This window comes from Enoplosus armatus, chromosome 18 (assembly GCF_043641665.1).
Source record: "Enoplosus armatus isolate fEnoArm2 chromosome 18, fEnoArm2.hap1, whole genome shotgun sequence".
Taxonomy (NCBI): domain Eukaryota; kingdom Metazoa; phylum Chordata; class Actinopteri; order Centrarchiformes; family Enoplosidae; genus Enoplosus; species Enoplosus armatus.
The window spans coordinates 1,457,442-1,477,895 of record NC_092197.1 but is presented as its reverse complement, the minus strand read 5'-3'; the positions used below and the strand labels follow the sequence as shown (position 1 = coordinate 1,477,895).

Genomic DNA, 20,454 nt, shown 5'->3' with positions numbered 1-20,454 from the left:
GGTGGTGACGGGGGCAAAACTTTATGAACTTACAGAGCTAGAGACCACACGGGGGTGTTTCTATGGTAGACCATTGAGAAACGGGATTTCCCCAGTAAGAGGACAGGCCGAGGGGCCGGATGGTTATCAGTCATGTGATCTTTGCACTGCGAGGGACACCTACAAGAGAGACACATTCTGTGGTCAAGAGTTTTTCAAAAGTATTTTTCAATTTTCACAGACAATAAGCAACAAAACTTGACATGTACAACATAAAGTAACATAAAGACAAATCTAAACATTCAGGACACACAAGACATGTACGCAGTGGCTGAGGGGCAGCTGGGAGGACTGGGAGAATCCCCACTGGACTGATACCTTCAAACACTGGTAATATCCAGTGGTGGAAAGTAAGTAAATGTACTTTATGCCACTTTATACTCCACTGTGTTATACACAGCTATAGTTATAGTTATTATAAGATACTGAAAACAGATTTGTGTATTTTTCTCCTTTCCTGAAGTAGTTAAAAAAGTTAATATGATAATTAATTAATATGATATGATGCATCGGTATTAACAAGTCAATAAATACTGAGCCTCTGTACCTTAAGGACCGAGGGCGTCCTATCCTGCACAGATTGTAAAGCCCCTTGAGGCAAATTTGTGATCTGCGATATCGACTTTACATAGTAAATAGAATTGACTTGACTTCTATTTGCATGCATTTTCAAATTTTTTTTTTGCAGAGTCAGCACAGCGTCAGCAGACACAGATGAAAGTATATTTGTCCAGAAGTTAAAGCGTCTGTAGGAACGTTCATGTTTCCACAAACTACAACGTTTCAGTTGAGTTGTCAGTGTTTTTATTGCGTGAGGCGTTCAGGGTCCACGTCCTTCTTCTTCTGCTGGTTAAACATCTCTTTATTTGTGCCCACAGTTCATTTGGTTCAGTAGTTACACACTGAGTCCATATATTCTTTAAACCAGTGATCCAAACTGTGTTGACTTCATTCAAATACAGAAATACAGATGTTTCCACAGTGAACATGTGGCTGGACAGAAGGGAATCTGTACATTTAACATGGCGGACAGTAAACTAAACACTCAACACAGTAAATGAAGAAAGATAAGAACCATCTCATCCTGCAGCCTCACAACAAATGTCAGATCATCGACTCTAAACTTACTGGAGGATGCAGATGTTGATGTTGATGCTGAGTCAGGGCGTCTCTGCGTGCCGGCAACTTTCAAACTTTATGTTCTTGCAGGAATGTGCAGAATTTCGATGAAGGTGTCCGGAGATGCTCCAACAAAGCGAGGCGGGAAGTCCACTGTGGTGCCCTGATCTCCACAGGCTGGGTTCAGTGAGGACTGACCCGCAGACCCGCTTCAGATCTGTGGGGATTAAAACAGATCGATCGATCGATTAAAAAACGGATATATCCGCGTGCGGGGCTCCTCTTTGAGTCCCGGGTCCTGCTTTCAGTCCCGGGTCCTGCTTTCAGTCCGGACGCTGGAGACAGACTCTGCTCGCAGAGGGAGACGTGGAGGAACTGATGCGGATGTTACCGGATCAACGAGGACGCGCTTTTTTACGCGCAGCTTCAGCTGGACTCCAAACTGTCAGAACTCCGGCGGAGCGCTTCACGGCCACTCCGGGAACCGGACTGAAGCTGAGACCCGTCTGTCAGCTTCACAGCTGGGAGGAAGGTCAGACATGTGACACAGATATGACAGAAACGATTTCATTATTCATTAATAAATAATCATTAAGATAATACTTCTGGACTGAGTTACAAGGTGCTTCACGTCTTCGAACCAGGAATAAAACATTTCAGGAGCAAATCAAATATAAAACGGACAGAAATATGAGATCAAAACAATAATAATCATGTTGTAAATTCTTTATTCTCATGATTGTAAATGTTGCGTCCAGACTTCAGCTCAGGACATTCTGCTTATTACTGTTCACACCTCTCATATTGTCTGCGACACTTTGCTCTTTCAAATGAAAGGACGGATTATTCTAAACTCTTTCAGCTAGAAACTTTATTCAAACATCAGAATGTTCCTCATCTTCCTCACATTCAAACTAATACTCAACTTTGTTTGAACTCAAGTTTTGATGGAAGTCAATGAGAAAAACCTTCGACCTCTTCCCACTAATTCATACGTTCACATAGAAACTCCATTCAAACTGTAAAACGTTCACAACTCTTGAGACTTTCGTCTTTCACACTTTTTACACAATTTCAGTTCGAACTTCATGCTTCATTTCAGAGTGTATGTGGTGGGAAGAGAGCAGAGGACATGTTAAATATTCTCTTAAACCAGCTTTTAGTCCCTCAGTGTTCCGTCATTGTTCCCTCAGTGTTCCCTCAGTGTTCCCTCAGTGTTCCCTCAGTGTTTCCTCAGTGTTTCTTCAGTGTTCCCTCAGTGTTCCCTCAGTGTTCCCTCAGCGTTACCTCAGTGTTTCTTCAGTGTTCCCTCAGTGTTTCCTCAGTGTTCCCTCAGTGTTACCTCAGTGTTCCCTCAGTGTTTCCTCAGTGTTTCCGCAGTGTTTCTTCAGTGTTCCCTCAGTGTTCCCTCAGTGTTCCCTCAGCGTTACCTCAGTGTTTCTTCAGTGTTCCCTCAGTGTTTCCTCAGTGTTCCCTCAGTGTTACCTCAGTGTTCCCTCAGTGTTTCTTCAGTGTTCCCTCAGTGTTCCCTCTCCATACACTCAGAGTGAGCCTCAGAGCCACCGCAGCACCGACCAGCTGCTGCATGGACCTCCATATTAACCGGGAGCACACCTTTGTGGGGGGGGGGGGGGGGGGGGGGGTTCAGCAGGAGTCGCGGTCTGTGAGCCAGAAGCCGGATTATGAGACGTTCAACTCCGCATCAGCGTCACTCTCTGAGCAGGAGTACGAGTTGCCATGGTGATGGCGTTAGGAGGACACAGCTGATTGAGATCAGCTGATTAGTGCACGCACACATTTGATCTGTTCCACATCTTCATCAACTTCCAGACCCTGTTCCTCCTCCTCCTCTCCAGCTCATTCAGCTGTGTGTTTTATTGCCTTCTTATTAACTGAATAGATATCTGTTTCATTTGAATTGTATTTAATTTCTTAATATATTTCATTATTAATCTGTTTATTTGATTGTTAATATTCTGAATATATATATATATATATATATGACCCATCTAGTCTTCCATAGGCTTCTGTCCTCCATAAAAACAGTAGAAATGTAGAAATTTAGATTTTCAGAAACCTTTTAAAGCAGCAGGTTAAAACTACACTTTGTATTTTGTCAGCTTGAATTCGCAGTAATGGACGTTTGTGTTTGACTTGTCTGAGGCGTCTGAGGTGTTTCAGGGTGAAGAACGAACACATCGTAAAAGCGCCTGCTGTGGTGGAACTGTTGGATCATTTGAACTAAATTCAACATGATTTGTTGCACCAACTAAACGAACCACTACTGCAGCTGAATTTCAGGATTCAACCAGTTTGGGCTCAAACATTTTGCATGTGAGGATTTACAGAAGGAGCGTGTTGATGTTCATCCATCTGATGAAGGTATGAAGGAATGTTTATGACCTGATTTTCATTCAACTGACGGCAGACACAAAGAGAGAAAGTCCTGTTTGTTGAGCAGCTGTACAGAGATGATCACCGACTGTCACTCAGATCACTAAATCAGCAGCAGAACATTAATCCTCCTCTTCCTCCTGCATGTATCCGCCCACAGAGAAGCCCCTGATACATTTCCACAGCATTATATCAGACGTTCAGCACAACACTGGCATTGTTTTCAGTTATTAAAATGGTCAAAATCAATCAAAACAGAAGGGCCTGAATTCTAAACAGGCCCTAATAGTCTTTTAATTACAAACAGTAGAAAAAGAAGAAAGAAAAAGATTGTTAATATGATCTGAGGTTGTCTGTGATTTCTTCAGTCTGCGATGGGAATGTGGGATTCACCGCTGATCAGCCTTTAAAGTACGACCAAACCTGCAGTCAAGAGTAAAGGTACTACCTGAAGTACTGCCTTCACATACTCTGTTTTTATATGTGCTACTTCTGCAATGTATTTATCATCATTTATTGTTAATATTTATTGTTTGTTGTGTTGTAATACACAGAAGAGACAGATGGTGGACAGATGGTGTGAAATACTGTTTTAATTCTCTCATTTCTTTTATCCAAAGTTCATCAAGGGAAACAACTCAACACCACATTTAGAGGAATCAGCTGATATTTTCTCATTAACAGAAAGCTAAGAAGTTTCATTCATTTCTAAACAACCTTAAAATGTCTACTTTTTATTTTCACACCTTATAAAACTTCTTGAAATTAAGGTTTTACAGAAACAGAATCAGTGTATCAGCAGACTTCCCAGCATGCATTGTTCACCTTGACATGAAATATTGAACTTCTCATCGCAACTTCAGTGCACTTTACTCAGCTGGTTTTAAATTTTCACAACTCAGACGACGACTTTGAAGTAATTATTCAACTCCAGTGGTGGAGAGTAACATTTACTCAAGTACATTTGAGGTAAAGCTGTCGGACAAATGTAGTGAAGTAAAAGGTCACGTGAAATATACCAGTGAAGACAAATCTCAGGAACTGGGATGTACATATTTTGGTTTTATTAATAAATATGTCAGCGTCAGATCAGCTCTGTGTTGTTGTGCCCTCTAGTGGTAGCAGCAGTCGGGTGCTGCACTGTTAGAAGGGGGGGGGGGGGGGGTTCCTCTGGTTTGTTGGCAGAAACATGACCTCAGTTCATGGTTCAGACACCAGATCGTGGACCAATTCATGCCTGTTTGCATCTTCCTCCTTCTCAGCACCACTGCTTTGCTGCCGGGCCTCGGTTTTTGTGACATCTGGGAAAGAGAGGAGAAATTATATCGTTTACTTTTAGTATAAAACTGCAAACACAGTACACCAAGACAATTAGTACACAGTACATACAGTATGCAATTAGTATGGACTATAATATGGAATTGGGCCAAACTGTTAGTGTCATCTGCAAAATTTAACAGTAAGCTTATGTCAGTAAAAATACACAGTGCAGATACCGCAGCTGTAGAGACGGCAAACTTTCTCAATGTCCATCTTTGTCATTTTAACCCTCTGTCCCATCCCCTTCACGTCTTCGTTGGGTACAATGGTGGGCAGGCCGTTTGATGAGAAAAACCCACTGAAACATGAATAAAAAGACTGTCACAAAATAACCTTCACGGAGAGGAAAAACACTTGACATGCTTTTGTATTTTGGACACGTTACCTTCCATAGTGCATGATAGAATTAATGTCATAAGAAATATCAAAGGTTTTGCCTTCTTGTTTTTTGAAGTTCTTCTCCATCCCTGAAACACATTATTATGTATTATTTTCACTCAGCAGACAAACATCATCTGTAAACCAGTTAAAGTTAAACTTTAGCCCCACTGGGACTGGATTTATTTCTCCATGGAGACGCATCATTTTGTTTCCTATATTTATTTACATTTTGGCAAATTGTCACTAACAGAAGTATGCAGAATTAGCCGTTAGCAGCTCCTGTTTGCAGATGTACAGACAACCGTCACTGGATTATTTTGATACTGAAGAAAACTTAAAAACATGAAGATTCTCAGGCAAGTTCTGAAGTGGATTTCTGGAGGTTTGTCCTGGATGGACATCAGAGATCATGATCTCCTCTGAGAAGTGGAAGTCACACTGAATGGTTCAATTCACACCAACCCGGAAACATTACCTGCCATAATATTGTGGGGGAGAACTGTGATGTACTGCTCCCGGTCCGTCCTGGTGTGTTCATGGTGGAAGCCCAGAGCGTGAAGAATCTCATGGACGATGTTTCCCACGATGCACGGCGGCCCGATAAACACGGGTTGCTCTCCGCCGATGAAGCCCACATATGATGCGCAACTAGAACGACAGTTTAGACGAAAAAGGTTTTATGTCACCTAAACACATTTGAGACATTTCATTTAGAGCTTAAGTGACGTTCATTGATGAATCGATCAATCGTCTCTCGGTTGTGAGATTTGCTCCTCTGGCTTCATCCAACAAAACAGTCCAAAACCCAAAGATATTACGCACATTTACTCAAGAACTATTTTGAAGTCCTTGTCCTTTGGGTGTGGTCCTGCTCCTGCCCTTCCTGTCCTTTCGCTCCAGGTTTAACCTTCGATGTAGCAACACTCACTAGCTTTGTCTTCAACCTGCTCACAGGTTCTCCCTCAACACCTGCCCAGCTGTCATCACTCATCAAATGTGATCCAGGTCTTTTTTTTATTTTAATATTGCATAATGAATGTCAGGATGTGACTAAGTTTTCATACCCTTTGCTTTTTTTGAAGAGCAGGTAGTTTGTCTCAGAGGTGCGATTGTGGAAGGACACACAGGTGTGTTCGGACACCATCGCCATCGCAGAGAGGATGTCGTCCGTCCGACTGGCTGGAAAACACAGAAACAACAGTCAAATAAAGATTCGTGTGAGTTAAGACTTGGACCAGTGATGTCAGACTGCTCACCTAACTCTGGGCTGATGACGTACGGTATCTCCAGTGTCGGCCACGTGCTTTCCACTGCGTTCCTGTCACTCTGTAGGGGAGATAACGGACTTCAGGTGTGTGCAGGTACAAAGAAACACTTCCTTAGTTAGTTAGTTACTGAGAACTGAGCAGGTTCATGCAGGTCTCGGCTCTCTGTCTACTTCACTTTAATGAGCACAATGAGCCCCCTCCATTGTTCCATATATCCCCCACATTACAGACTGAACCCATCACCACCTCTCATTTCCTCGATAGAGACCTGATACGTTTTGATAAATATTGTTTTTTTATATAAAATGTTTGACAAAAACCCTCAACTGCCATTTGAGAGCAGTGAGAATAATTCTTTTTCAAGTTGCTGTTATAAAACAGTTAAGTATGTAGATTTCTCAAACTTTGGATGATGGGAAATGTAGGATCCAGCGACTAAAAGTCAGAATATTTCGGCCATTTGCTTTGATTTGGACCATTCTTGTTATTAAATCTGTCACTCACAGATCCCCCAACGCTGTGCAACAACAAACACTCAGCAATTAAAACTATTCTACAAGTAAATCGAATGAATAATGAGGTCGTTTCACTCACTGACAACATCATGTCTCCCTCCAACACTGCATACTTCTTGGACATCAGCTCTGGAGGAGAAGACATACAGATTTTCCTTCTTTGTTCAAACTTTTTCTTCTCAACTACAAATTTAAATACACGCAAACATGAAACACCGACAGGCTCACCTTCTAAAGTCTCTGGGTTAGACTCCATATAATGCAACAACCTGGTGAACCAGTCTTCCTGAGGTGCTGTAAAAACACACGTGTACATTAAAGAAACACACACATCTCATGAATGTCAACACACTGATCGATCCAGGCTGAGACGACACCAAGCCGTACCTTTTTTGGCTTCCCGTAAAGGACTGCAGTCGACTAAAACACAAAAGATGGAAGAAATAAATCATGTTTGTTTGTCCAGAGAGTCAAATCAAACAGCGTGTGTGTGTGTGTGTGTGTGTGTGTGTGTGTGTGTGTGTGTGTGTGTGTGTGTGTGTGTGTGCGTGTGTGTGACTTCTCACCATCTTTATGGGATTCAACAAACAGGAGAGCAGTGAGGAGCAGATGCAACATGGCCTCAGAGTTCAGGACAGACACACTGATGCTTTCAGCTCCTCTTCCTCATTAGTCACATTAAGTAAAATCACCTGTGAGCTCCGGCCTCATTTACTCCTGTGAAGCTCAGAGGAAGATGCTCGATTCTTTATTTTACTATTTATATTTTCCTTTCAGATTAAGATTTTTAATACAAGTCACATAATGTGTTTATAAAATATGAACTACTATTGATTAAAATACACGACAGGACATACAATGTACAGAATTAGTTCCAACTCAACCAGCTACATCATTAAAATGCTGCTTACACGCTCATGTGTCTGTAATAATAGTCATAATAATCATTTAATTGATTGATTTGATTAGATTTGATCAGACAAACTGGATTTAAGCTCTGGTCCACACTCCGAAGCGGCAGGTGGCGGTAATGAGCTTGATTCGCTGTTTACCAGCTGCCGTTAAAGAAACCCAGAAGAAGACGCAGCCTGAACACTTCCGGGAGAAACACAAACACATGGGACTGAAACTCTGCCAGGGTAACGTTGTCTGAGCTTACACTGATGTTTTTTAACCGATATCTTCTGCAGCAAGGCTTGGTTTGTGATCACCAACTGTGTAGTTGTGTTGTCTAGTTGTGAAAAGGCTGTTTTTCATTAAAAACGAAGGTAACGAGTAAAGCTAGCTGCTAACTTACATGCTAACAGCTAGTTGTTTAGCCGAGTAATAATTTTTCCTGACGATGTTTTAAAAGGAAATTAGATTCAACAGCTTCAGTTAATGTCAGTAACGTTTGACGCTTTTGGCCAAATTCAGTTGTTCCTTTTTATCTGTTTGTGATTTAAACTACTGAACGACTCAGAAGTACTCAGATCTTTACTGTAGTAACAGTAGTACGTTAATACCAGTAAAAGTAATACATGAGTCCTGCATTTTAAATATCAGGAAGGAGATACTATTAGTGTCCAAATATACTTAAAGTACCAAAAGTAAAAGTACTTATTTTGCAGAATGGCCCATTTCCGAATGATATATATATATATATAGATATATATAATATTAATGGATTATAATTATTGATGCATTAATGTGTTCGTCACTCTAATGTTGCAGATGGTGAAGATGGAGCTCATGGATCAATAGTCGTATCTTTAACTTATAAGAATACATCATCATTTATTTGCTGGTTTCATTTTGTTCCTATAATCCGGATTTGTAAAGTAACTAAAGTTGTCTTAATAAATGTCGTGGAGTGAAAACACCGTCAAAACAAAGAAGTTATTTTGTTTTTCTCTCGTCAGCTTCATTCAGAAGGTGCAGTCATGACGAGGTGGGCGAGAGCCAATAACGTCCATAAACACAAGCCAGCAGAGGCCACTCCATGGAGCCGGCTGAGAGCAGCAGGAGGAGGAGGAGGAGGAGGAGGAGGAGGTCACCCAGGCAGATCTGGTGGCCCCGCTGGTGCTAGACAAGGACCTCCGAGGGACCATCTGAGAGGGACTCAGCCTGGTGGATCAGCTGTGAAAAAACCCAACCCTAAGAAGAAGGACTACGTCAGCGAGGACGTGAACGGCTTCCTGGAGTATCTCCAGCAGACCGGACAGCGGCTGCCTAAAGGGGACAAAGGAGGGAGGGAGGGGGAGCAGGGGCTCCGGGAGGAGGTGGAAACTGCCCTGAAAAAAGACAGAAGAAGAGAAGACAGACGGGTAAAGAGGCAGACAGACAAGAAGAACAACATGGTGAGTGCCTTCAAACCACATGTTCCAGATACCGAACCAGGTTCAGCATTTCTGGAAGTCAGTCCTGAGTGACCAGAAGTCCTAAGCGAGACACAGATGTGATGCTGCTGTCCTAAATCTCTCCTCGTCTCCTTCCTCTCTTCCCTCTCTCCTCGTCTCCTTCCTCTCCTCGTCTCCTCCCTCTCCTCGTCCCCCCCCCCCCCCCCCCCCCCCCCCCCCCCCCCTCCTCCCTCTCCGTCCCTCCTCCAGCTGTGTTTTAACTGCAGGAAGCCCGGTCACGGTCTGGCCGACTGTCCGGAGGCCGACAGAGACGAGGAGATGGGTCGGGGCATCTGTTACCGCTGCGGCTCCACCGAACATGAAATCCAGAAATGTCGAGCCAAAGTGGACCCGGCTCTGGGTGAGGACGGCATGGAGACCCACAGCTTTACATCCGATCGCATTCATATTGAATCCTGCTTTAATGATGAGTACATGTTCTCTGTCAGGTGATTACCCGTACGCAAAGTGCTTCATCTGTGGTCAGACGGGACACTTGTCACGGTCCTGCCCCGATAATCCTAAAGGACTTTATGCTCAAGGTACGAGCCCAGACATTCACCGCCGTGCGTCCTCTTTAATTTGACTCCAGTTGAATTGATCGTCTCTGTCTGCAGGAGGCAGCTGTCGTGTTTGTGGTTCAGTGGAACATTTTCAGAAGGACTGTCCAGAGCACCAGGCTGCAAGTGAGTCTCTTCTGTCTCCAGCTTCTCACCTGAAACATTAGAGGATGTTATTACAGTTATATGACACAATATCAGACGTATTTAAAAAAAGGCTGCGTGTTTAATGAACGAGGCGACTGTTTAAACTCAGGATCTGTTCAGCTCCCTCACTTTGTTCACTCTGTGGTAACCATTTAAAGAGGTTCTGCAACTACTGTTATTTTCATTACTGATTGTTCTATTTATTATTTAATATTTTTCCTTTTGTGCGACCAAAAGTCCAAAAACACAGCGAGTCGTCACCATCATTTTTCTGTTCTGAACAGCTGGACTTGTATCAGTGGCTCACAGGAACACTTCACAAGTACAAGTACTTTTCATTCTGATACGTTGAGTACATTTAGCTGATAATACTTACGTCTGTGTAGTTTTATTGAAGTAACATTTTGAATACTAAACTCTCTACTTCTTACACAACTGAAGATGTTTTCTTTATTATTTATTATCACGTGTGAAGTAGCTGACCAGTGGAGGAAGTACTCAGTACTCAGACAGTACAGCAGTACTCAGACAGTACAGCAGTACTCAGACAGTACAGCAGTACTCAGACAGTACAGCACAGTCACACTAACAGGACTTCTAGTTGTCACAGAGTCCTTTTCAGTGTAGTTTCGTTACTTTGAACTAAATAAAGGATCTGAATGTGTCTTCCTCCGCTGTGTTTCTTATCTTCAATCTCTCTCCTTCTAGCTAACACCGTGACGGTTGCCTGGTTGTCCAACAACATGAGTGCAGACCACGAGGAAGTCCACGTTCCAGTGAAGAAAGCCAAGCCCAAGCAGACTAAGGTGGTGATGTTCTGATCTGCAGAGACGGTCCTGCTGGTTCTCCACTCTGACTCTGTTCTGGACTCATCACCACTCGCATGCAGTGAGGTGGTTCTTCAGACTCGTTCTGATTCTCTTTGTGCATATTTGAGGTGCTTTTAATAAAAAAGCGTTGCTTCTGTATGTTTACAGCCTGACTTTGTTATCAAGACAAAACGTTGGTGTATTGTTATATACATGTATAGAACTTCTAATTAGAAATCTCTCACAGGAGAGTGACCAAGAAAACAACAGCACAGAACATGAAACAGGAAACAGGCGTGTGAATTAGATAAAATATGAAGAGAATAATCACAAAGATCACAAAACAAGATCAAAAGGATGAAATGAGATAGATGAAATAATAACAGTAAAAATGTCAATAAATATAACATGTCAAAAAACAAAAAATATCAATTTCCTGTTGCCCAAGTTGATGTCTCCAGATGAAATAATCGATTTACTAATAATATATGTCCTAATCCAACATGAAAAACAAATGCTGGTATATTCACATTTGTACGTGGCCTCATGGAGAAACGACACAGATGTGATGATTAATAACAGCTGCTGAACACGACGGAGAGATGTTGGGAAATCATATGATCATAATATGTACTGAAGACCTTCATGTATCTGAGTGTTTGACGCTATATGATTCCTCCTGGAGCAGTTCAGTGGGCAGCGATAGTTTGAAGTACATTTTCTTTTCTTGGTTATGTCTTTTTTAATCTTCATGTTCACACATGAAGCGCTTTGTAACTTTTGTTAATAGGCGTTGTATGAATAAAAAGTGTAATTATAAAATGTTAAAGTGTAATTCTGTGTCACAGATGGTGACTCTGGTTTTAATGCAGCTGTGACGTGAAGACTCGTCCACTCGGGGGCAGCACTGAGCTGCTCTGCTGGTGTGACGGTCATCCTGCCGCTCCGTGAAACGTCCTGCAAAGCACATTTATATATATATATATATATATATATATATATATATATATATATGTGTGTGTGTATATTTAACAGACCTAACAGAAGTAGTAATACACAAACTGCTTTAAAAATACCAATAAGAACTGAGTTGAGTTATTATGTGCAGCCGACACACGTCGTGTTACCAGAGTGATGATGTAGCTAAGTATTTGTAATCAAGTTCAGATTTGAGGTACTTTTACTTTACTGGAGTATACTTCTACAGTTAACTATAGGTACTAGCAATTAGGTTCTTTGCTGTTACTCTTTTAATATAACCATGTTGTGTTCTGCATGAAGACCTGAGTGCAGCTGAAACAGCAAACGTCTTTTTCTCGTTTCTCGACGTTTCAGAGCTGCAAGATAAAGTCCCCCCCCCCCCCATGGAGGTGAGGGAATAACGTGATGATATTGTGGTCTGGTTTTCAGAGCAGCTGAGCAGAGCCTGTTGCAGGACAGAGCCGTATGCGACCGATCAGTGAGGTTGTAAACACCCTGACTTCACTAAAGAACAGAATGCGTCAGCAGCTGAAGAGGCTGAGACTCAAACAGACTCTCAGAGGAAGCCTCGTAAACTGCAGAGCGGACTGCTGGAGTTCTTTCAGACACTCCAGATTCTTTCAATGAAGATGAAGTTTTTGTTTCAGAGAGCAGAGATCCCTGTGTGTGTGTGTGTGTGTGTGTGTGTGTGTGTGTTCCCCTGGTGAGCATGTAAAAAGGTCTGACATCACTGATGATGCAAAAGGTTTCTTGGCTCTTTGAAAAACTGACCGGTGTCCAGTCCACAGAGGAAAATACTGAAACTGTCGACGCTCATCTGACCTGTGATGTGGCCTTTCAGACTTTGAATCAGGCTGCTGTAGAACCCCATCAGGACTAGAGTTATGTTACATAATAAAACCGTAATAGAACATCAGGTCAGTATTATTGAAACAGAACAACATCACAATCTGTTCCCTGTCCTTAGACCCTCGATCCAGATGAGGAAAGACTCCCTTTAACGGGGAAAAACATGGAAGAAATGACGGTACAAAACCTGGCAACCTCACAGCGATGACCACACCGAAGACACTGTGCTGACGACAAAAGGCAACAGAATATAATAATAATAATAATGATTATTATAATAATAATCTTTATCTTTTTGAAAACGATTTAAAGGACTTGTGTCCTCAGCTGATTCTAGACTCATTCGTCCTGATTTCTCTGGTTGTCTTCTCCATCGCCACCATCTTGTTTATGTTTTCAGTCGATTGGCCTTCAAAATCTAACTCTGCGGTTTACATGCTGCTAATCAATGAAATGACCTGCAGAGGAAACGCAGTGCAGCTGTTGTGCGTTCGTGTCGGCATGTTATTCTGCTGCTGTGTGTTCGACTTATTTGTTCTTGTTCTGTTCTCTGTGAGATTATATGAAGTGGAGCTGTTTTGGCTCCAAAGACTCCCTGGTTGGGTAAAAGTCAAGTATAAGTAAATGAAAATGGGGTGGGGGTGGGGGGTCCACCTCCTGGAGGTTACCCCCAGAGGACCCCCCTCTGTGCCTGGTTTCCACAGAGCCTGATGCGTTCTCATGGAGGCAAAGTGAAACTGCAGCCAGAGAGCTGCACGCTGCCAGCTCACTGAGGCTGATTACACAATTTACCCCAAAGATTCATCCACGGGGGAGTGAGTGAGTGGGGGGGGGGGGGGGGTGTGTGTGCCTCATAACAAAAGCACAGAGGGTTCATTCACTGATGACTCCTGGATCCAATTTAAGAGACGCTGAGAGGGGGTCTGTCTTCCAACTATTGTCTTTCGGTCTTTGGATTGCCCAACATCCCCCTCTGTCCTGGTCTCCCCCTCTGAGCTGTTACTGTACGTACGTCATCAGAGGTCCTTCATCTTCCATCTCAACATCTTTTATCATCAGTGTTCATTTCTTCTATGACGACAACCACGATACAGGCGGCTGTGGCAGAAAGGTAGAAAATATGCAATCTGTCCAAATACCTGCAGAATAAATGGCATCAACCCTAACCTGTCAGCCAAAGCTGCACTTTGTGTTTAGTGCTAATTAGCAAATGTTAGCATGCTAACACACTAAGCTAAGATGGCGAACATGCTAAACATTATACCTGCTAATTGCTGACGTTAGCATTGTGCGAGACTTTGACACCAGAGACTGGGTTTCCCATCCTGAGGTGGTTAGCTTAAAGGTATCAAGAGCACTTTGGGGTCACTTTTGACTTTTTCAGTATTTAACCAAGACCACCGTCTTCCCCTTTACAAGCATGTACAAACAAAGAATTTATCAATCAACCTACACCAACCTTTCCAACCACTGTTAATAAAACAGACAGCGATTATCACCATGAGCAGGAGAAGCCGACAGGTACTGAGATTAATTTGAAATATAGATTTGAGAACATCAATAATGAATTCCCGGAGTCATCGGAGCTAATTTGCAGCGTTGGTTCATCTCGCACCACATCGACACAGGAAGCGTCTCCACAGTGAGACTTCGCGATGCTTCAGCTGGCCTGGACGCAGATTCATCCCATGCTAAACTCTCCGTGCAGGACTGCTGCTTGGATTTCTGGCCCCTCTGACAACAGCTCGTCGAGTCCCTGCAGCAGTAAATATCCATAATCCCTGCAGAGTCCCCTGAATGCCCCTCTTCGGTGCCCCTGCCTCCTGAAACTAGGCCAGTCCTAATGAACTTCTCTACCTTTATTTATGGACTGTGTTTTAACTGCCCCCCCCCTCCTGTGAGAGATGGGTTGATTGTGTGAGGGAAGATGAAGAGTAACAACCAACAAGGAGCGTTCTGCTTTTTTTGCTCGTGTAGCAAAACTTCACAGCAACATCACGGGTTAATTATGTTGACCTGAACTGACAATAAGAAAAATATAAACCATCACCAACCTTATCCTTTAAGTTCCAGTGGTTTGATCTCACTCGGCCAGCACACTGGACATAATTTAACTGCTCTATTTGAATTAATTGCTACGAGCCACAGATTTCGTTGCATCTGGTGGCCGTTAGTGGTATTGCATCTTGGTGTATGTCTGTGTTGGCCTCATCTTTCAGTCTTGATTGAGCAAAATCCAACTCCAGTCTGTCTTCAAGTTGAGCATTTCCTCTAAATTGTTCTGGAGGACCTCACAGCGAGTTTAGACGAGTTTTCGGTGGTTATTACTTCAAAGCCAAGAGTTGTGGCTGGACATACAAACCTAACAGACTCATTAATGCCAGAATTTGCTCTCTGAGGTAGGATTGCAGCCTGGTTGTGGTTAGGGTCCTGGCAGTGTCCAAGTTGCTTGATATTGTTCTGGATCTCAGCGCAATTGAGTGGGTTTCTCATATTGTGAAATGGACTTTTTATATATAAACATTTAACACAACATGGTGAGAGTCAAATCAGTTATCTGGTTGACCACTGAGGGCCACGGGCGCCACAGATACGCCTCTTTAAGACATGGACCTCGTTACGTAAACGTGATGGTCATTTTGTTCTCAGGACTGTTCATCATTTAATTCAATAAAGAGTTACTGAAGAGGCTAACGAGCGTGCTAACTGTGTATTTTTGCAGGTAAAGCAAACGAAAAGCTTGCTAATTGGTCAAAACATCACAAACATTTTAATTGTACTTCGCCCACGCAAACTAAATCCTCTGATTGCAGCGAGTCTTTTGAAATAAATACATTTTGTTTTTAAATGCTGGTCTAACAGACACCAACATGTATGTCTGAATGACAATAAGCCATCACTTTAACAGACAGACAAATCTTTAATGTCTTAAAAGGACTACAGTGTGACAAAGACAGGACTGAAAGACTACAGAGAGCCACTGGGGTCCTCAGGCAGACACAACTACCAGGAAGTGCTTGTTACCTAAAGATTGAGCTGGAAGTCATTACTGCAGGATCTAACCTAAAGTGCCTGACTCACGTACGTGTTCATGCACATATGTCGGCTTGAGGCCATTAGGTGCCGGCGATGCTAAAGACAGGCGGAAGGAAGGATCCCTGAGTGGTACAGAGGAGATGAAAGTGAAGCGTTACAGTTAATGACAGACGAGAGGAGGCCAGAAACCGAGGCCCCCGTGTGGATCTGTTGGGAGTCCATTGGAGCTAATAAGGCTGTGCTGTCTGGTCGGGCCCTCCGGTGATGCCAGGAGCCACCGGGAAACATGTTTCTGTTTATCTGATGGGTCCCAGTAACTTCTAAAAGCTGTTGGTGGGTCTACTGGACGAAACATAGTCAGTCACTTTCTCATCATGCAGCACTGTGGACCACTGTTTCAGCACGTATGTTGTTGTTGTTGTTGTTCTTCTTCTTCTTCTTCACAGGGATGTACGTGAAGTTCGCTGTGCATGCTGTGGAAGTGGCCAGTGGATTTAAACTTTGATTTTTGTGAGATCACGATACGTCTGAGGATACAACCAGGTTATAAACAATGTTTTTCCTTTTCCTCTAAGGTTTGTTTGGGTAACGCTATGTGACCGAGTAGAGCACAGAGAGCTGAGGTCACAGATGGCGTAAATCAGAATTATCCGTTAAAGTCAAGTTGTCCACCTTCCAAACACTAACTATTCAGATCTGATCTTCTGAGCCTGTTCCCATCGACACCCACCACACCAAGCAGAGACCAGATCCACATCCTTCCTGTGCCAATCTAAATAAATGACCGGGACCCTGGAGAGGTTTGTTGACCTTTTCTATCGCCGGCCCGTCAGGATCAACCGGCCTCCAACTCTGTGAATAAACTCTTTATTCTGACCAGCGGCTGTGTTTGTGTGCTGACTGTGTGTTTGGTCACATGCAGGACTTCCAACACTGTTTAGGGATCGTCTCCGTTTGGTGTCTACAGACGCAGGTCGGCCAACATGTAAACATCTCACCAGACTCTGACTGGTTATCATTCAGCACCGTACTAATGGCAGGAGGAAACACAGACACTGTAGAGGACAAACTCTTCACATCTTGTGTAACCGAGGTCCACTCAGCCAATGTAAAGAACATTTCCAAAAACAGCAGCAAGTTGCCAGAGTATGTTTGACCACAAATCCAATACGAAGCACAAGAAAAGAGCATTGTTGAACAGAAGCTCTGCACACTACAGTTGGATGTAAAGTCAAATGAAAGCACTCTCATCTCAAACAGCCACAGTGGACTGAATATGTTGGACAGTAATAATGAGAACATCCCAAACTAATAACAAGAATAACAGAAACAAGCACAGATGTGTTTACACAGATGTCTGGAAACAGGTTTGGTTAATTGATTGAGGCTGCATGATGAAGGCCTGTGGGCAGGACGGAGGAGGTCGTGTTCACTGACTGTATCAGTAATTAAATACAGATACTGCACTGTTTCCATACTCTGTATAAAGGCGACGATCAAGTGTTTGGAAGAACATCAATATTCATACATGAAGAAAATGGAGAATTTCTTATTCTATACATAGCGGCTTTAATTCAGTGTAAAAGTGCTATATTACAGATTTATGATGATTTTTAATTACAAAACAGTGGATTATTGAGCAGGAGCTGCCTCTGATCCCGTCAAATATTACGTGAGAAATGATTTACTTATCTGAGCTTCATATCAGCAAGGGGACATTACAAAGTAGGACACAGTCTCTGATGGACATCCTGAAAGACAGAAAAGAGCCTGAAAAGAAATTAAAGAACTGCATGATGAGAAATACAAATACATAAACAGGAAGGAATTACTGTCGGAGCCAACTAAAACATGAGCAAAGACAACAAGACGGCACAAGTTCATTACTGAGTTTTTTGAGTTGGTGCTGGAGGAAACCTGTTCTCCCAGTAGCTTCCACCACTTCAGGGTAAAGTGAAATGGTCAATGGTCTCCACTTATATTGCACTCTTCAACCTTAACGGTCCCCAAAGCGCTTTACAGATCAGGTCTCATTCACACACACATTCACACACCGATGGCGACCGAGCTGCCATGCAAAACACATAAGAACATAAAGCCCTTTGAAAGTCTCCTTAATGTCTCAGATTAAGAGGATATTGAGCTGCGGCGCCTGGGAACATAGATGCACTCCTGATTTTGTCAACTGAAATGTTAATTGTCGCTGGCAGAACCAGATGTAGCTAGCTCGCTAATTAAGCTAACGTTAGCTCCAGGAGTTGGCTGAAAACTGTCTCCAACTGACTTTTTAAAGCTTCCAGGTGACTTTATGCACACGATGGCTACATACGTGATAACATGCCAAGCTAACATGTTCCAGGCAAAAAGTCAACAACCTCACCAGCTGATTCATGTACTTCATGTACGTCAACTGAACTAAAGCATTATTCTTGTATTACCACGTAGAACTAGTTAGTCCTAATATAAGTATGATGGGGAAAAATGCAACATCAGTTAATTTGTTGTAACTTAACCCTCTCTGGCTGTTTAGCATACATACTTACGTATGTATGTTACGTACGTACGTTTAGACATACGTTTAAATTTAAAGACTGTATGTTTCACTTTCAACGTTGCAAGAAAAAAGGCTTTTAGTTTGAGGACTAACTGATGTGTTTGGCAAACGTAGAGCTATCTTAACCAACATCGGCTGAAGTTGTTGGAATTTCCCCAAATCCAATAAACAGCCTGACAGAGCTGCTAACGTTAGCTCAACGTTAGCTTAAACTCTGGTAGCATCCAGGACTAGCTAACTCATAGTTGGGCAATATGTTGCTAGTCATGTACTGGGCACAATTCTCTGGAAAATTGTGAAGCCTGTGAAGTAACGGCAGGTAGGTAGTAAGCTAGTTAGCTGGACATGCCAACATCAGCTTACGTTAGAGCACACAAACACACCATTCCTTACACGTTTGCTCTTGTGTTTTTGTTTTTGTGACGGCAAAGACAAAAGGCTGCCTCCTCATGTTTTGTATACAGAGTATTTCTCTGACTACAGCTCCGTGTACACAGTAGCTTCAACCATAGACTGTATATAAACAATACATATATATATATATATATATATATATATATATATATATATACAGTCTATGGCTTCAACATGTGGAGAAATCCAAACACCGACAGACATCACTAAGCTAGTTACAGTTGCTTAGCAGTGATTGGATAATCACTGTTTTGGGGAGGGGTTTAGTGAACAGTCAATTGTTAGGAAATCATGGTCGTCTTTTTTTTATAAATAAAGTCAGAATTTACTCTGAGATTCTCTGACTGAAACTTAATAAGTCACCATGCACTGATGGGGGCCACCTGGGAGAGCTGCACAGGTGAACTCTGGTCATGCATGCAGTGCTGAACTGACTGAAAGTAAATCCCTCTATAAAACAGCTGATGTGGGCCTCAGTGTGTGTCTGTCCCCTTAATACAAAGCACTTTAATGCCTAAACCGCCTCTTAAAGCAAATATTCTTGGAAAGAGCGTCTGTTTGCAGAACTCAAATCATGGACTTGCACTAATCCCTTCATTTCCCTCTCTACAACATGTGGCACACAGCTTGTTGCCTTAGTCTCTCTGACAAGGAAACCAAAACAACACGAGGGACACGGAGAGAGGGAAGATTATTATGTTGTGCTTTAACTTGCTTCCTCTCATCAGATGTAACAGTTGTCTGTCTGTTTTTTGCTGTCCAGAATATGCAGATTAGTTTCCCCCGGCGTGTTGTGAAAGTGAAGGTATGTCAAAAGGACAGAACTTCTAACATTGTTAGCTTCCAGACATTAGACATTTTATTGGCCAATTCCTGTGATCAGCATTGTCTTTTACATTGAAGCTTGACATGGGGATGGTTGCAAGCACAGGTACAGATGAACAAGAGAACTCCGTCTTAATAAGATCATCATAGACTTCATATGTTTTCTGGGTGTTTCAGCCTTATAGGAAATGTTCAGTAAAAGAATAAGTCTGGTGATATTCTGTATTTTTCTTATTTTTAACAAATACTCCACTACAGTTCTGTTTCATGTGTAAAAAATCTTAATCTGCAAAGAAACTAATAGCTAAAGCTGTCAAATAAGTGTAGTGGATTAAAAAGTACAGTACAGGCACAGGTATAAAGTAGCAAAAGCTGTGTACTTAAATACAGTACTTTAGTAAATGTAATTAGTTACTTTCCATCATTGGAATTCCCTAATGAACACTTGTTATTTACCACTGAAAACTGTCTTGTGTTGAAACATGCATGTGATGAAGTAATGAACAGAGAATAGTAAAAAGAAATGCCTCACATTTGGAAGATTATTTGATGGTAATTAAAATATATTTAGAAGTAGCCTATTATTAATGAATGGCACATATTTCTCTCCCTAACAATAAAGAGTATTGATCATATTCCAAATATTACAATATATTGTACAAGGAACAATTGATCACATTGAAAATGATCATTTTAACACCTTATAGATACAAGAAACAACATCATCAAACTTAACAAAAGAGGAAAAAAATATCCGCGAGATGTAAATTAAACATATACTATACCATTTATTTATTTTTATTACAAAGTATTTTTCCGAGTATTTGACAGGTTGATATTGCGCGCCCCTGATTTGTTCAGCTGT

At 42.1% G+C, this 20,454-nt stretch overlaps 2 protein-coding genes across 3 annotated transcripts; one reads left to right on the top strand and one right to left on the bottom strand.

Moving 5' to 3' along the window:
• Positions 1–4,752: 4,752 nt before the first annotated feature.
• LOC139301625 (zinc metalloproteinase nas-4) lies at positions 4,753–7,181 on the bottom strand. The gene is made up of 7 exons (XM_070925062.1): positions 7,116–7,181; positions 6,510–6,579; positions 6,318–6,432; positions 5,729–5,901; positions 5,258–5,339; positions 5,049–5,170; positions 4,753–4,853 (listed from the first exon to the last, which is right to left on the bottom strand). The coding sequence occupies exons 1-7, from the start codon at positions 7,179–7,181 to the stop codon at positions 4,753–4,755; spliced, it is 729 nt and encodes a 242-aa protein (XP_070781163.1).
• A 960-nt stretch (positions 7,182–8,141) lies between these two features.
• Positions 8,142–11,095, top strand: zcchc9 (zinc finger, CCHC domain containing 9). 2 transcript variants are annotated; one of them, XM_070924893.1, is made up of 6 exons: positions 8,142–8,175; positions 8,938–9,375; positions 9,625–9,775; positions 9,864–9,956; positions 10,032–10,100; positions 10,830–11,095. In XM_070924893.1, exons 2-6 carry the CDS (start codon positions 8,959–8,961, stop codon positions 10,940–10,942), a joined length of 843 nt encoding a protein of 280 aa, XP_070780994.1. In that variant the 5' UTR covers positions 8,142–8,175; positions 8,938–8,958; the 3' UTR covers positions 10,943–11,095. The 2 variants fall into 2 exon arrangements, with proteins under 2 accessions (XP_070780994.1, XP_070780995.1); XM_070924894.1 differs by lacking the exon at positions 8,142–8,175 and adding an exon at positions 8,271–8,304.
• The last annotated feature ends 9,359 nt before the right edge of the window (positions 11,096–20,454 follow it).

Bases quoted from the DNA above. Each gene is read 5' to 3' on its own strand.
- zcchc9 (XM_070924893.1), top strand. From the start codon at position 8,959: ATGACGAGGTGGGCGAGAGCCAATAACGTCCATAAACACAAGCCAGCA. The intron at 9,376-9,624 runs GTGAGTGCCTTC...TCCCTCCTCCAG, and splicing joins CAGACAAGAAGAACAACATG to CTGTGTTTTAACTGCAGGAA. The intron at 9,776-9,863 runs GTGAGGACGGCA...GTTCTCTGTCAG, and splicing joins CAAAGTGGACCCGGCTCTGG to GTGATTACCCGTACGCAAAG.
- LOC139301625 (XM_070925062.1), bottom strand. From the start codon at position 7,181: ATGTCTTCTCCTCCAGAGCTGATGTCCAAGAAGTATGCAGTGTTGGAG. The intron at 6,433-6,509 runs GTGAGCAGTCTG...TGTGTTTTCCAG, and splicing joins CGTCATCAGCCCAGAGTTAG to CCAGTCGGACGGACGACATC. The intron at 4,854-5,048 runs GTATCTGCACTG...TCTCTTTCCCAG, and splicing joins TTGCCGTCTCTACAGCTGCG to ATGTCACAAAAACCGAGGCC.